At 37.0% G+C, this 15,544-nt stretch overlaps 1 protein-coding gene across 1 annotated transcript in view; it reads right to left on the bottom strand.

Moving 5' to 3' along the window:
- Positions 1-401: 401 nt before the first annotated feature.
- The window catches only part of Noxred1 (NADP dependent oxidoreductase domain containing 1), a 43,914-nt gene continuing 28,771 nt past the window's right edge, over positions 402-15,544 (bottom strand). The window contains exons 2-6 of the mRNA XM_074067461.1: positions 14,755-14,951; positions 12,012-12,192; positions 11,251-11,402; positions 9,632-9,848; positions 402-1,122 (exon numbers count right to left, since the gene is read on the bottom strand). Coding sequence (XP_073923562.1) covers positions 894-1,122; positions 9,632-9,848; positions 11,251-11,402; positions 12,012-12,192; positions 14,755-14,951 — 976 coding nt within the window. The 3' untranslated portion in view covers positions 402-893. The remainder of the gene's footprint in view (positions 1,123-9,631; positions 9,849-11,250; positions 11,403-12,011; positions 12,193-14,754; positions 14,952-15,544) is intronic.

Here is a 15,544-nt window from a genome sequence, read left to right as displayed (position 1 = left end):
ATTCTAGCACCATAGCATTAAATTTTCTTGGTTTGTGACTATGCAAAAACATGTAAATGATTAAGAGCATCTAGTAATTTCCAAGTATAGTGAATGGTTTTGCTCAAAAGCACTTTAGCATTTGGAAAACAGTGGCTCTCTTCAGTGACAAAGCACAGTAAGTGACATCCTTTCTTAGCTTGATGGGACCACTATGGTTGTTTTCAACTCTTAGAAATTGACAAAAACTATTTACAAAATAAAGGAAATAAATTTGCACTATAGAAATAAGATCTGTATTTTGCAGGATTATTTTTACCCATGTAATATAAATGCCAGGTTGTTTTGGGGTTTTTTGAGACAGTGTGTCACTATGTAACCCAGGCTGGCCTGAAACTCATGATCCTCCTGCCTCAGCCTCCTGAGTGCTAGGGTTACAGGTGTGTGCTACCATACCCAATCCGTTACTTTTTTAAATGGTTATGGTTTTAAATAGGAAGAGCTTTAAGTAAGAAAGCACTAGAACAGTCTAATAAAACTAAAGCAAGCATGAAATGAGTCATAATTCAATTAAGATTGTTTACCCAACATTTACTTCTCTATCCAAATGGTAGGATAATAATTATATACTCCTATAGGGAAAAAAAAAGCTGTATATGTAATTGTCTAATAGCATTGTAACTTCTTGAATTTAGTTTTTAGAAGAGAACAATTTGTGTTAACAAGGCTTTTCTGGGGAAGCACTATGTTAAGTTGTATAGTTTCATTTGGTTATTTCTGAAAGCTAGAGATACCCAAGTAACACTGATGTTTAGGACTGCTTGTTTTATTCTACATTTGAAAGAGCCACCAGTACAGTTTTCAAATGCAAGACAGTTACATGACTTCCCCTGTCAATTGCAATAATCAGGATATTACACTGCAAAGCTGATCTTTGAGGGAAAACAAAATCCTGATGCTGAGGTCCCTTGTTGAGATGGAGAGCCCCTGGGAACCACTGTTTGTTCTTTGGTTGGGGAGATGCCAAATGAGTCACAATACAGACAGGTAAGGTGGTCCTGGAGAACAGTATTGGCTGAGAGATACTGGCTAAAAGGAGTTTCCTTGAGTTGCACAGCAGTCAGATCAAACCAGGGGAAAGGCCTGGGATGGAAAAAAAAATACTGTTACTTTTTATTTCTGTTCAATTCATCTGATCTGGCTGCTAAACACATGACTGGGGAAAGAATCTTTGAACTTGAGAAATTTCCAAACCTGAAAAACAGAACACTGGAGGCTGAAAAATACAGAATATATACAAGGACTGTGGGACAACCACAAAAGATGTAACACATACATAATGATAATACTAAAAGGAGAAGAGAGAAAGGCATAGAGTATTTGAAGCAATAATGACTGAGTGTTTCCTCAAAATTAATGTCAGAGACCAAACAACAGGTCCAAGAAGCAAGTGAGAATACCAGGCAGATAGATGCCACAAAAAACTACTCCTAGACATATTTTCAAACTACTGAAAATCAAAGACAAAATCCTGAAAGAACCCAGAGAAAGAACAAAGTAATCCAAGTACAATTTCAAATAACACTGTACTACTTTCACAGGTAGTGTGAAGTAATAGCGAAATAATTCTAATTCCTCCCTAATGTTCTTTGTATCATTACTGTCATTCATCACACACACACATACACACACACACACACATACACACACACACAGTGTGTGTATAGAAGAAAGGTAAGAATTAACTAACTTCTCAGAAGCCATGCAATCAAGAAGAGAATGGAATGAAATACTTAAACCACTAATCTAGAATTCTGTGTCCTGCCAAATTATCCTTCAAGACTGAAGGAGAAATACAGACTTTACCTAATTTAGGGGAGGGAAGAGATAAAGGAGAATGGTGGAGGGGAGAATTCAAATATGGTAAATTTGATTTTAAAACTTTTATAAATCCCACAATGTACCACACCCAGCACAACAATAAAAATAAAATAAAAAAATAAATTTAAGGTGCTGTAAAAGAATGGAAAAAAAAAAAAGATTTTACCTAACAAAAATTGATGGAATTTGTTGCCAGTAGACTTGTTTTGCAAGGAAAACTTTCAAAGAAGTTCTTCAGAAAGAAGGAAAACGATAAAGGTCAGAAACTTGGAATCACATAAAGAACATTGAAGAAGAAATATGTGATGCTAAAGTTAAAACCATTTTTTCTTATCCATTTATGGATGGAACAGATAATGGTTTGTTCAAGGTAATAACAACAATGTATTCAATTATATATGTAGATGTGTGTTTGAGTAAAATGACAGCAATGATACAAAGAATACAAGGATGGAATTAGGATTATTTTGTTATTATAAAGCACTCACACTACTTATATAGTAGTACAGGGTTATCTGAAATTGTACTTGGATTGTGTATAAATGTATAGTGAAGCTCTATATTGTATGTAAGTGTATAGATTGTAGGTTATAACGTTAATATACAAAACCCAGACTTGGTCCATTTTTTGTTTTTATCACTGAATACTACAGATTGGGCAATTTGTAAAAATTAGAGAGTTATTTATTGGGGAAGATCAAGAAATGGTGCCAGTATCTGCTCAGTGTCTGGTAGGGCCTTCCTATGGGGTCATAATATGGTGGAGGGCATCACATGGTAAGACAGAGCAAGCATACTAGCTCAGATCTCTCCTCTTCCTATAAAGCCTCTAAAGCAGTTAGAGGGTCTCTCCCTCATGACTTCATCTAATCCTAAATGATTTCCAAAAGCGCCACTTCTAAATACCATTAACATATGATTTAGGGGATTAAGTTTCAACATGGGACTTGAAGAGGAAAAACACCCACACTATAGCAACCAGAATGAACAGATGAAATTTAAAGTTAAAAAAAACCATTTACATTGGTACACCTAAAAGTAAAATACTTAAGTATAAATCTAATGTAATATGTACAAGTCTGTACAAGGAAAAGTATAAAAGAAATCAAAGAACAAAATAAATTTAGAAAGATTTCATGTTCATGGACAGGAAGACTCAATACTGTCAATGTGTAAGTTCTTCTCAACTTGATTTAAAGATTTAATGCAACCTCAATCAAAATCCCATCAAGTTATTTTGTGAGTATTGACAAATTGATTCTAAAGTTTATATGGAAGGACAAAGAGTAACATTAACCAAGTCAATATTGAAAGAAAAGAACAAGGTCCAAAGATCAGTGTGATTTAAGATATATTACAAGGCTACGGTAATCAAAATAGTGAAAAAATAGAGAAATAGATCAATGGAAAAGAATAGAATAGAAAAGATACAGATTGTTCTATAAGAAAGGAGAAAAAGTATTACAATGGAGAAAACACAGTCTTTTCAACAAATTGTACTCAAATAGCTGGACATACGTATGGAAAAAATCTAAACACAGACCTTATACCCTTCACAAAAATGAATTCAAAATTTATCCTAGATTTAAATGTAAAATGAAAACCATAAAGCTCTTAGAAGATAACAGGAAAAAGGTCTAGCTGACCTTGAGTTTGGCAATGAGATTTTTTGAAACAGGATCTCTCCAGGTGGCCCAGGCTAGCCTCAAACTCATGACCCTTTTGCTCTTGCCGCCCATGTGCTGGGATTGCAGGCGTGAACCACCAGTCCATCCAGCAATTCTTTAATTGTAACATGAAAGACATGATCCATCAAAGAACTGATAATATGATCTTTAAATTAAATTCTTCTGTACAATGAAAAAAGAAACTGTCAAGAGAATGAAAATGCAAGCCACAAAGTGGCATGTGTTTGCAAAAGACACATCTGATAAAGGAGTGTTACCTAAAATATACAAAGAACTCTTAGTGATAAGAAAATAAACAACCTGCTCAGTGGCTGAGCACTTACCTAGTATGTGCAAAGCCCTCAGTTCAAGCCCCATATTAAAAAAAGAAAATGAGAAACCCAATCTAAAAATGGGCAAAAGACCTGACACCTCACCAAAGAAGCTATATAGATGGCAAATAACCATACGAAAATATCTGCAACACTAGGTAGTTGTAAAATCAACAATGAGGTCCCACCTCATACCTATTAGAATTTCCAAAATCCAAAACACTTAAATGCTGCTGAAGATATCAATAAGAATTCTCTTTCACTGTCAGTGGGAATGCAAATGGTACTTTGGAAGACAGTTTGGCAGTTTCTTACTAAACTAAAATACTCCTTACCAGGTGATTCATTCAGCAATCAAACTCCATGTGTTTGCCAAAATAAATTGAAAATGTACACTGCCACAAAAAAACTGCCTATAGATATTTATAGCAGATTTGGTCATAATGCCAAAACATGAAAACAACCAAGATATCCTTCAGGAGATGAATGGATAAATAGACTGGTACATCCAGACAATGAAACATTATTTGGTGCTAAAACAAAATGACTTATCAAGCAATGAAAAGAAACAAAGGAATGCGGATTACTAAGTGAAAGAAGCCAATCTGAAAAGCCTACATGCTGTACGATCCCAACACTGCATGACATTCTGGAACAGGCAAAACTATGAAGTCAGTAAAAAGATTAGTGGTTGCCAAGGGTTAGAGGGTTGGGAGGGATGACTAAAAAGAGCACAGAGAACACAGCAGTGAAAGTGTTCTGTATGACACCATAATGGTGGAAACATGTCATTAGATATTTTTTCAGACCCACAGAATGTGCAACACCAAAGAGTGAATGCTATTGTAAACTATGGACTCTGGATGAAAATATGTCACTGTAGGTTCATGAATTCTAAGAGATATACCATGCTGGTGGGGAATGTTGACAATGCGAAAGGCAGTGCATGCATGGGGATAGGGAAATCTCTATACATTTCTCTCAATTTTTTTTACAAAACTGCTTTTAAAAAGTTTTTTAAAAAATATTTTTAAAAAGGGGAGGATTGGAGGTGTGCCTCAAGCAATAGTGCACCTGCTTCGCAAGCGCAAAACCCTGAGTTCAAACTCCAGTCCCACCAAGAAAAAGGAAAGGGGAGATAAAATTTTCAATCATCCTCCTTTTTTTCCTTTGCATCTTACTTGTTAAAAAAACTGTCTCATTCGTTCTATAAGGTTTTCCACATTCTAGATTTTGGTGGTTATATCCCATGTTACTAAACATTTCACTTCATTTGAATTCCCTGTAAAAGCTTAGAAACATGATCAAATTCAGGTCTGATTTTTTAATGACAATACTTCATTGATGTCTATTGTTATCTTGAAACATGTCTTATCTCTTTTTGTAGTATTAAGACTGACTAGTGGATTCAGCTTGATCCATTCATGATAAAGTTCCCTCATCAACTTTTTGCCTATTATTCCTTCAAGAAAGAACTTTTAAGATGGGCACCAGTGGCTTACACCTGTAATCCTAGTTACTTGGGAGGCTGAGATCCAGAGGATCTCAATTTTTCCAGACAAATAGTTAGTCTGGACAAATAATTAGCAAGACCCCATCTCCAAAAAAATAACCAGAGCAAAATGGACTGGAGGTATGCTCAAGTGGTAGCATTCCTGCTTTACAAGTCCAAAACCCTGAGTTCAAACCCTTGTCCAAACAACAACAAAAAAAGGAACTTTTACATTTGGTAAACAGCACCAGAAGCAAAGAGTAAATATCCTGCTTAATGGATTTGATAGTAATAGCATACCCTACAGGCTGGAGATATAGTTCAGTGGTAGAGCGCTTGCATAGCATGTGCACGGTCCTGGGTTTGATCCCCAGCACTGCAAAAAACAACACAGCAAAAACCTATAGCCTATCCACTTTTAAGTCCTTTTTTCACAGCAGATATCTCTAGAAAATTGGATTTGAGGTATAGAACAATTTTACTTTTTATTTGGTACTTGTTTTGCCACAAATATTAATTTTTCAAAGTTCACAAAAGAATGTATGTGTGCACACAGGCATGGTGGTGTATGGTCTACAATTTTAGCACTCAGGAGGCTAAGGCAGGAAGACTGCAAGTCTGAGGACTGTCTATGCTACATAGTGAGACACAGCCCCCTCACCCCCCCAAAAAAGGAAAGAAAGAATACTTATGTTAAAAGAGTTAAGATTATTTTTGAAAAATAATAATGAAGGGAATTTGCACTACCAGATAGATAATAAAACATATCTATATACTGTAAAGTGATTAATTGTGGAATGGGAATAGAAAAAAAGGACCACAGTTCAGAATGGAATGCACAAATATACCCATGAATGTATTCCTATTAAAACCTCCTACAAAAAAATCAAACCATCCAGAGAAAAAATAGTAAGAGACAAAAAATGAGAATGAAAGAAAACACGAGAACAGCATTGGAAGCTGGAAAGAATATGGACAGGTAAAAATACTGAGCTTACTTACATGGGAAAAACCTAAGTAAGCAATGGGGAAAGCCAAGGCACTGTCCTTTCACATCAAAATCCACAAAAGATTCAGGAATTAGCAGGACCACATACATCTGGAAGCAGGGGTAAGATGGGACTAAAACCAGGACGACTTGATTGAAAATCTTAAGAAGAAGAAAGCTCTCTAAATAACTATTTAATGCTGTACAATCAGCAGACTGCACTCCTTAGCCCTGACAGTTCATTATCTGGACAGAATTAAACAGAAGTTCCCTGGACAGAGAGAAAATAGTCACTACTGAGGGCAGGGATATTACGCTAAAAAGAGAAAATCTATACATTGAATGATAACAGAGAGAGAGAGAGCAAGAGAGACAAACTGAGACAGAGACAGAGACAGAGAGTTTTCTTCCCCAGTTTGGGTTCCAAAAGAGTAAGGTATATCTTTTCTAGGCAGAAGGATGGAAGAAACCTGACCCACCAAAGAGAAAAAACTTACAGATAACCAATATGTCCAGGATTTCCCAAAGGAAACAACTGACCAAGCCAGTCTTTGGTAGCAAACCCAGTTTCTAATCAGTTTTTTAGTAAGCAGAATCTTTAATGTGAGCAAAGTCAAGGTTCACCATACATTTGAAGAAAGCCTCTAAAATGAATGATAGGTACCAAAACAAATGATCAGAAAACAACTTGGAAAAAACAGTCTATTCAGAGAGGAAAATACCTCAATAGTTTATATTCTCAAAGGGATAAGACTATTGCATAATGAAATGACAGCAGGGTGCTACATTAAAAAAGAATATTTGGAGGCTTTTAAAAAGCTTTGAAGTTCAAAACAAAATACAATAGCAAACATGAAAATTTTATGCTACAAATTTTATGCAAACAAGATAGTTTAGGAAATCTCTCAGAAACCGGAGAAAAAAGACACAGATACTAAAAAATAGGACAGGTAAAATCAGAGAATCCATCCAAGAGGTCCAACATTTGACTAATAGAATATCAGAAAGAGAAAGTAGGGGAGGACAGGGAATTGTGAGAACATAATTAGAGAAAATTGGAGCACTTAGATCACAAAATACCACTGAGTACACTGTTTCCTTTGAGGGTAGCAATGTCATGGGTATTTGCTTTACAATAATTCATTAAACTGTATATTTACAGTTTATGAAACATGAACTTTTTCTGTTTACGTATTAAATATCACAATATTTTCTAAAGGTAAGGGGAGGAAAAGGCCCAACAAATGCTCAAGAGTGAGTTAAATAGATCCACATCATGACACATCATAAAATTTCAAGAAACTGAGGTCAAAAGATCCTATAAGCTTCCCAAGTGGAAAGACAAGTTTTAGACAAAGGATCAAGAGTTAAAATGACACTAACTCTTGGCGGCAGCTATAGAAAACAAAAGATAATGGAGCAATGGCTCAAAATTGTGCAGGAAAATTATTTCCAACTAGAATTTTGTACTTGGCTATGTGCCCAGTAAAATATTAGGCAAGAATAAAAACATTTTCAGAAATAATGAGTCTCTAAAAATTACTTCCAACACACACTTTTCTCAGGAAGCTACTGTAGGATACATTTCACCAAAATTAAAAATAAACTATCACAGAAGAGGAATCCAAGAAACAGAGTAACAACAGAAGTGAGGGGATCCCAAGGATAATGGAGAGGAGAAAATCCCCAAGCTGATAGTGAATTACAGGACTAGAGAACTAAGCTATCTACTAGTGATTGACTGGAATGAAAGTGAGAGAAGAAAGAATCAAGGATTGCTTCCAGGGTTCAAACCCCAGTACCACCAAAAAAAAAAAAAAGCTACAGGAGCAAGAAGCAAGTATGCTTAGGAACATGAGAGTTTCAGTGGGGATGATGAGTATGTGTTTATCAGGTACAGCATTGACAGAGTTACGCACTGTCAGAGTAAAGATGGCAACCCGAGTTCCCAAAGTGGAGATCACCCAGGAACAAGGGTAGAATGAAAAGAAAATAGGATTTAGGGTAGAGCCTCCCAAACCCTCAGATCTGAGGGGCCAGAGAGACAGGAATAAAAGGAGAGATTTTTAGAGATCAAGAAAGCCAAGAGAAGAGATTGCTTCAAGAAGAATGGCATGTTTAATACTCAAGAGGAAAAGGAGCTCAGTGTCCAATGAGTCTAGTGATATAAAAGTCACTGGTTACAAAAAATTGTTACAAAAGCAACAATTTTTACATATTAGATGATCAAAGATTAGAAAGATTTATTTTTTTTGTGTGTGTGGTACTAGGGTTTGAACTCAGGGTCTAAACCTTGAGTCACTCCACCAGTTCTCCCTTCTTTTTTGTGAAGGGTTTTTTCAAGATAGAGTCTTGCAAATTATTTGCCCCTGCTGACTTTGAACTGCCATCTTCCTGATCTCTGCCTCCTGAGTAGCTAGGATTATAGGCATGAGCCACCAGCACCTTGCAAAAGATTGATTTTATAGCTATCAAGCTATAGAGAAATGGCACTCTCATACATTGCTGGTGGGAATGTTAAAATAAGTAACAGGGATATCTGTGAAACATAAAATAATGTAACTTCTAACCCAGAAATTCATTCATATATTTATCCATAATATTTACATATTTATCAGAAATACTGGTACAAATAGACAAAGTAAGTACAAGAATTTCAAAGCAGCCTATTATGCAAAATATAGGGCTGGGGGAAGGAACTATATCTCTGTCAAGTACAAAAGGGGTGAATATATTTAATTAAATGAATCCAGTGGACGCCCATGGAGCTGCTGCTCATAAATGAAGTAGACATGATTACACTAACACAGAATGGTATTTGAACATAGTAGGTGAAAAGCAGTATATGTAGTTCTCATGTTTCTAACTCTATGTAGGAATAGGTGTGCATGCACACTATAATAACAATATAAATATATACTTATAAATGCCTACAGTGACAGAAATATAAAAACTGTTAAAGATTAGTCTATGAAATGCAATTTAGAAAGCAAAGGCTTTTACTTTTCCATTGGTTGGATTTTTTTGGGGGGGGGGCGCAAACTGGAGTTTGAACTCAGGGCCTCACGCTTGCTAGGTAGGCAATCTGCTTGAGCCACTCCACCAACTACAAGTTCGAGGCAACCTAGGATACATAGTGAAATGCTGTCTCAAAAAAGGAGTGGGGGCAGGGATGGAAGAGAGAGATGGGAAAGACAGAGAGAGAGACAGAGAGAGAGAGAGAAGATAAAAGAAAAAAGCATCTGCTAAAACAAGAGTAAGAGTGTGGGAGGAATGAGAATGGCCCTCTTACCTTTTGTGAAGCAAGTTCTTGACATACATTTTGTTGACAAAATGTTTTAACTGAAATTTTGGGCAAGGTGTTTTATCTTTCTCATGGTCTTGCTCAGTAAGAAATAGTTTGTTCAGAACCTGCAGTGCTTTTGAGTAGAACATGTTGTTGGCTGTACAGATGTTTAGGGCTGCATAGAACAGTCCCTCCAACCATTTGATATTGAGGATCACTCCCCCTACACATCAATGAGAAAGGTAAATAACAGTTAGCACCACCAAAAAATGAGTTGCAGGGAACCTAGGAAAAATCCCAGACAGTAACTAGAAGCCACATTTTCTCCAACTCAGGTAAATACTATGGAGCTGGGAATGAGTGAACACTCCTCTGCCCGTAATAACACATAATGTATTGATCATACCTAAGGAGTACATATGGGACAAATGTAGACATTGTTAATGGCAAAAATATCTCCAGAATGGGGCATACCTGTAATCCCAGCTACTCAGAAGGTGAAGATGGGAGGATCATGGTTTGAAGCCAGCAAAAAAGTAATACCCTGTCTCAAAAAACAATATGGGAGTGGTGACCCACACCTATAATCCTAGCTACCCAGGAGGGTCTGAGGCTGGTCTGAGGCTGGCCCCAGGCAAAATCAGGAGACCCTATCTGAAAAATAAACTAAAGCAAAAAGGACTGTTGCATGGCTCAAGCAGCAGAGTGCTAGCAAGCACAAGCCCTGAGTTCAAACTCCAGAATGGTCCTTGTCAAAAAGGAAAAAGAACTGGGGGAAAATGCAAGATTAGAACAGGAGAGTTATTTTAGTCCCAAACATGCATTGTCTGTTTAAATTATTTCCTTTGGTTGTTTTCAGTTCATTCTCAAGGGTCCAAATAATCAGTCTTCTCAATTTTTCTTAACTAAGATTGCTTTTCACCACCAAATATTTCCTATACCAAACCTAAATGACTAAGAATGTATTTAACTTGCACTTTCACATACACACACACACACACACACACACACACGCACACTTGAAAAAGAACAATAGTCAACAATATAGAAATACATTGCAGCTGTGCAGGTACAGGACATAATGATAGGTACCGAAAGCTCTTGAACAATAGCGGGTGAGAGGGAAAGGGTAAGGGAGAGTAATAGAGGTGGTTGAACTGATCGAAGTACAGTACACTCACAGCTGGGATACATTGAGAAGCCCCTTGAACATTGACTTTAGAATTAAAAATGAAAAACAGAACTATAAAATAGGTACAGTATGGGGGTAACTTGTGGGGTGGGGGTAAATGGAAGAGATGAAAATGAGGGAATATGGTTGATGTGCTTTACATATATATATATATAACATGAGATAGAATAATGAAACCACTTGCAATTATTTTAGGTGGGGCAGGGAGGGGATTGAGGTGAGGAGATGGTGGGGATGACCTAGCCATTGTCCAATGTTAAATCTATTCAGAATTGTCAAAATGAATCCTCGTGTACAATGAATGTAGGCTAATAAATTTTTTAAAAATCTCAATAAATAAATATATTAGTTGAAAAAAAAGGAGTTGCAGGAAACAAAAAGATAGTCACAGAGAATGTTCAAAAGAATGTCAGAAATAATGGTGAACCATTACCAGTATGACTGTAGGGGCAGGTAGCCTGAAGAATCACAGGATCCTGAAGTGCAGCTCTGATTTCCTTATTGGTCCCCCAGATGTGGTCAAAATCTTCAACACAATGATACTGAGGTCTCAAGATATTGGTGTGGTTCAGTAGTAGTTTCAATCTGGAAGCCACCAAGACAGGGAGTGCAGTGCCAGGACTGGAATAAGTAACTACATAATCCATTGCATTCACGTCCACACACACAAACGTACCCTCCTGCACAGCACTGCTCAGGCAGCTGAAGGACTAGGTCTGCACTGAGGGCACTAACAAGTTGGATTGTTCACCTGTCCACCTAACAAACACTTCTGGAATGCTATCATGTGCCACTGGGGTAGACACTAGGAGTACAAAAATAATTATGTTGCTGTGCAACAATGTCTTAACCCCATTACTAATTTTAGTAACTTTTCATGTTACTGAGCAGTGGTTTCAATGCTCACTGATGCACAAAGGTATAATATTCAGCTCAAAGCAGTGGGAGGCAATGTACTATTCCAGTTCTAAACACATGTACAACAAAGAAAATACCCACCAACACCTGCTTTGTGAGAAATTAGGGACACACAGTTAGAAGGGTTCATTGGGTCCTTCTGCAGATCAAGCTGCCTTCTCTTTGTTACTGTTAATGGCCAACTCCAAGAGGCAGGACTATGGTGGAGATGGGAAGCAGAAATCAGAGATGAGAAGACAACAGTTCTGCAGTTCTGTTCTTACCCTAACAAGGTACCTGGGTAGTGGGATGGCAGCTACCAAGCTGTACACAATGCAGGTCTTCTCAAGTCTTGTTTGAATTTCTAAGCAGATACGAGGCAGCTGAGATGGCAAGCAGCAAAGAAATACAACATTGGCCCAATTCGCCAGACAAGAGTTATTGTAAAAGCACAGGATCCCCATTTTCTGGAACTCCTCTGGGAAAGATAAAAGAAGACAGAAAGAGCACAGTACAAAGAAGTTTGACTTGAACATCAACTCTGGGGAGAGAATGATCACTAAGTTATCTCAGTAGGCAGCCCAGGTCTTTCCTCATTTCTATATGCCTTTGATAAGCTATGCAGCAATGTCTTAGCCCCATTACTAAAGCAGCTGGTGCCATTGTAGCAGCACTTGAAATTACAACATCATCTTTATCTTAATTTTAGACCAATTGCTGAATTTTTCAAATTTCTTAAGAAAAAAAAATCTCTAAGAAGCCTTCTGCTTCAATTTACTGAAGATTTATCATGTGCCAGATAATGTACAGTATACTTTATTTATATTATTTAAGGTAATTCTCACAAGGACATTCAGAGACAGAGACTATTATTATTCCCATATTATCCATGAGAAAACTGAGGCTTCAGGAAGCTCTGTGACTTGCTCAAAGTTTTACAGCTCTAGGAGATGGGATGGTAGGAGTTTGGAAAGATTGAATAGCTTTTGTAAAGTATATACAACTTAGGGCAAACAGGACACTTATAAGTGTGGAGAGATGTGACAACTTACATAGCTGCATGAGTTACTCACTGGTAGTTAATCAAACAATTATGCATATGCAATAGGGATTTTCCAAGGTAAGGATTTAAAATAGACAGTCAAATCTGGTAGTGTGCTTAAGTGTTACTGAAAAACAGAATATGACAGACACTGCTGAGGTAAGTTCTTATATTTATGACCAAGTACATGACAGAAGTGATGCTGAGGTTATCTGGATGCTCATATAAACCTGAAGATGGAGGGAACAAAGAGAAAGTTTAGAAGGTGGCTCATTCTTTTCATGTGCTGAGCATTTTGAATCCTTGTTTCCTTATACCACACAGGAGTATTTTAAAACTGAAATTTTATTTCTAATAAACATATTGCTTCCCAAAGACTATATGTATAATATTAAAGTATAATACATACTAGTCCTATTGACAGGATTAATAAATACTCCTTGAGTGATAAGATTTTTTTTAAATTTTCCTTAATAGAAAAGAACTTTTACAAATCAATAAGAAAAATATAGGCACTGCAACAATAAACCTATGAAGAAAATTCAACTCTTCTAGTGATCAATGAAAGACTTATTAAAACAAAAAATTTAAAAGACATATTCAATTGATAATGCTAAACGTGATTTCTTAACTGAGCATCAGTGGCTCACATCTGGAATCCTAGCTACTTGGGAGGCAGAGATCAGGAGGATCATGGCTCAAAGCCAGCCAGGGGAAATAGCTATGAGATCCAACCTGAAAAATACCCAACACAGAAAAGGGTTGGTGGAGTGGATCAAGTAGTAGAGCACCTGCCTAGCATGTGTGAGGCCCTGAGTTCAAACCCCAGTACCAACAACAAAAAAGATTTCTTGCATTAATGAGGATGTGGTGCATACAATGTATACAATTTTTACGAAAATTTACACCTAAACAACCATTTTTTGAGGCCAATTTTGAAAAAAAAAGTATTAGAAGTTTCTGTAACTAGTAAACATATACCTATACCTATCACATGACCCAGCCATTTTACTCCCAGATATTTACCCAAGAAAAATCAAAATAGGTACCCACATGAACACCTGTATACAAGTGTACATAGTGGCTTTATCTATAATAGCCAAAAATTAGAAACAACCTGCATTAATAGATGAATAAACTGTGGAATATTCATTCAATCAAATACTACTCAGAAACAAAGGTAACATCAATATATCTCAAAATAATTATGCAGGTGAAAGAAGTCAGACCCACCCAACAAAAAAACTGTAGGATTCCATCAATATAAAATTCTAGGTAATACAGTCTAATCTATGATGACAGAAATTATTGGCATTGGTTTCTTGGGCAGGGATCCTTAGGGAGGTAGAGAGATAAGCCCATAAATGACCAGAGGCAATTTTGGGGAGTGACGGATATTTTCATTACTTTGATTGTGTTGATGGTTCCACAGGTATACACCTGGGTCAAAACATCAAATGGTATATTTTCACTGTGTTCAGTGTATTATATACAAATAATATCTTAATAATATGTACCTATTTGTTAACCTCGTAATTTTATTCTGAAAATTACATACAAGGAAGTTCAACTAAATAAGGCATAGTTATATAAATTACAGCACATCCGTAGTTTGGATTGTTTTTTACATTAAAATTAATCTCCTTACTGAGATAAATAAATTTTAAATCCTGAGAAGACCAGAGAATGGCACAGGGTATGTGGTACTCCTACCATTACCTGGCCAGGCACACACTTCAGCATCAGCATGCCGGACACCAGGGGTGGCAAGCACCTCCACAAGGCAGACACAGGGGAGTGCTCTCAAAGCCTTTTCTCAATCCATCTCCCCGGAAGCAACCACTGTTCTTATTTCTATCACATAGATTAGAAGATAGAATCAGTACAAGAACTCTGCATAGGTCACACAAGAATTCCTCTTTAAAAGGACCCTTTCAAAACAACTTTGACACCTAACCAGCACAACTGAGCCCCTTACTAGTACATACTGCTCCTCACCCAGGGCCTCTGGCCTCCTAGTAGAGATCCTCAGGTTGTTGGCAGGGACTGGGACAAGCTGCAGCAGTGAATAAACCAGCTGCTTCCCAAGGTGACCACCTCCAATGATTCCCACCTTCAACTTCTCACTGTCAGAGGCCAAATCAGGGGATCCCGCTGGGAGAGAATGGGAACGTTGATTCTCATGTAATATTTCTCTGGAGAATGAGCAAACACAAACGTAAACATGTGAACACACTGTAGCTCTTCCTCTCACCCCTGAATGTTCTCAGCTTGCCTGGTGTTACCTTATACTTCAAGATAAGGCATTTCAATTGTGTGCCATTTATTCAGCTTACTGGGGAATGAAATACTCTTCCTGGGTGTATTTTCCAGAATAATCCAGTTTGGTCTCCCTCAAAACTGAAACTCCAAACCCAATAAACAACTCTTCATTCCCCTTTCCCTCAACTCCTGGCAATTATCACTCTATTTTCTGTTTTGTTTGGCCACTTTAGAAACTTCCTACAAGTGAAATCATGCCGTAGGTATCATTTTGCAACTGGCTTCATAGCATAATGTCTTCAAACATCATCCATGTTGGAATATCTAAGAGAATTTCCTTCTTTTTGAAGGTGAAATAATATTGCATTTTGTTTATAACTCGATTTCTTTATCCATTCATCATCAGTGGACATTCAAGTTGCTTCCACATCTTGGTTACTATGAATGATGCTGCAATGAGTATGGTTGTGGAAATAGCTCTTTATGATCCTATTTTTCAATTCCTTTGGTTATATACCTAGAAATG

This window comes from Castor canadensis, chromosome 3 (genome assembly GCF_047511655.1).
Source record: "Castor canadensis chromosome 3, mCasCan1.hap1v2, whole genome shotgun sequence".
NCBI lineage: Eukaryota > Metazoa > Chordata > Mammalia > Rodentia > Castoridae > Castor > Castor canadensis.
Note: the sequence above shows the minus strand (reverse complement) of the source record. Positions and strands in the feature narration are given on the sequence as shown.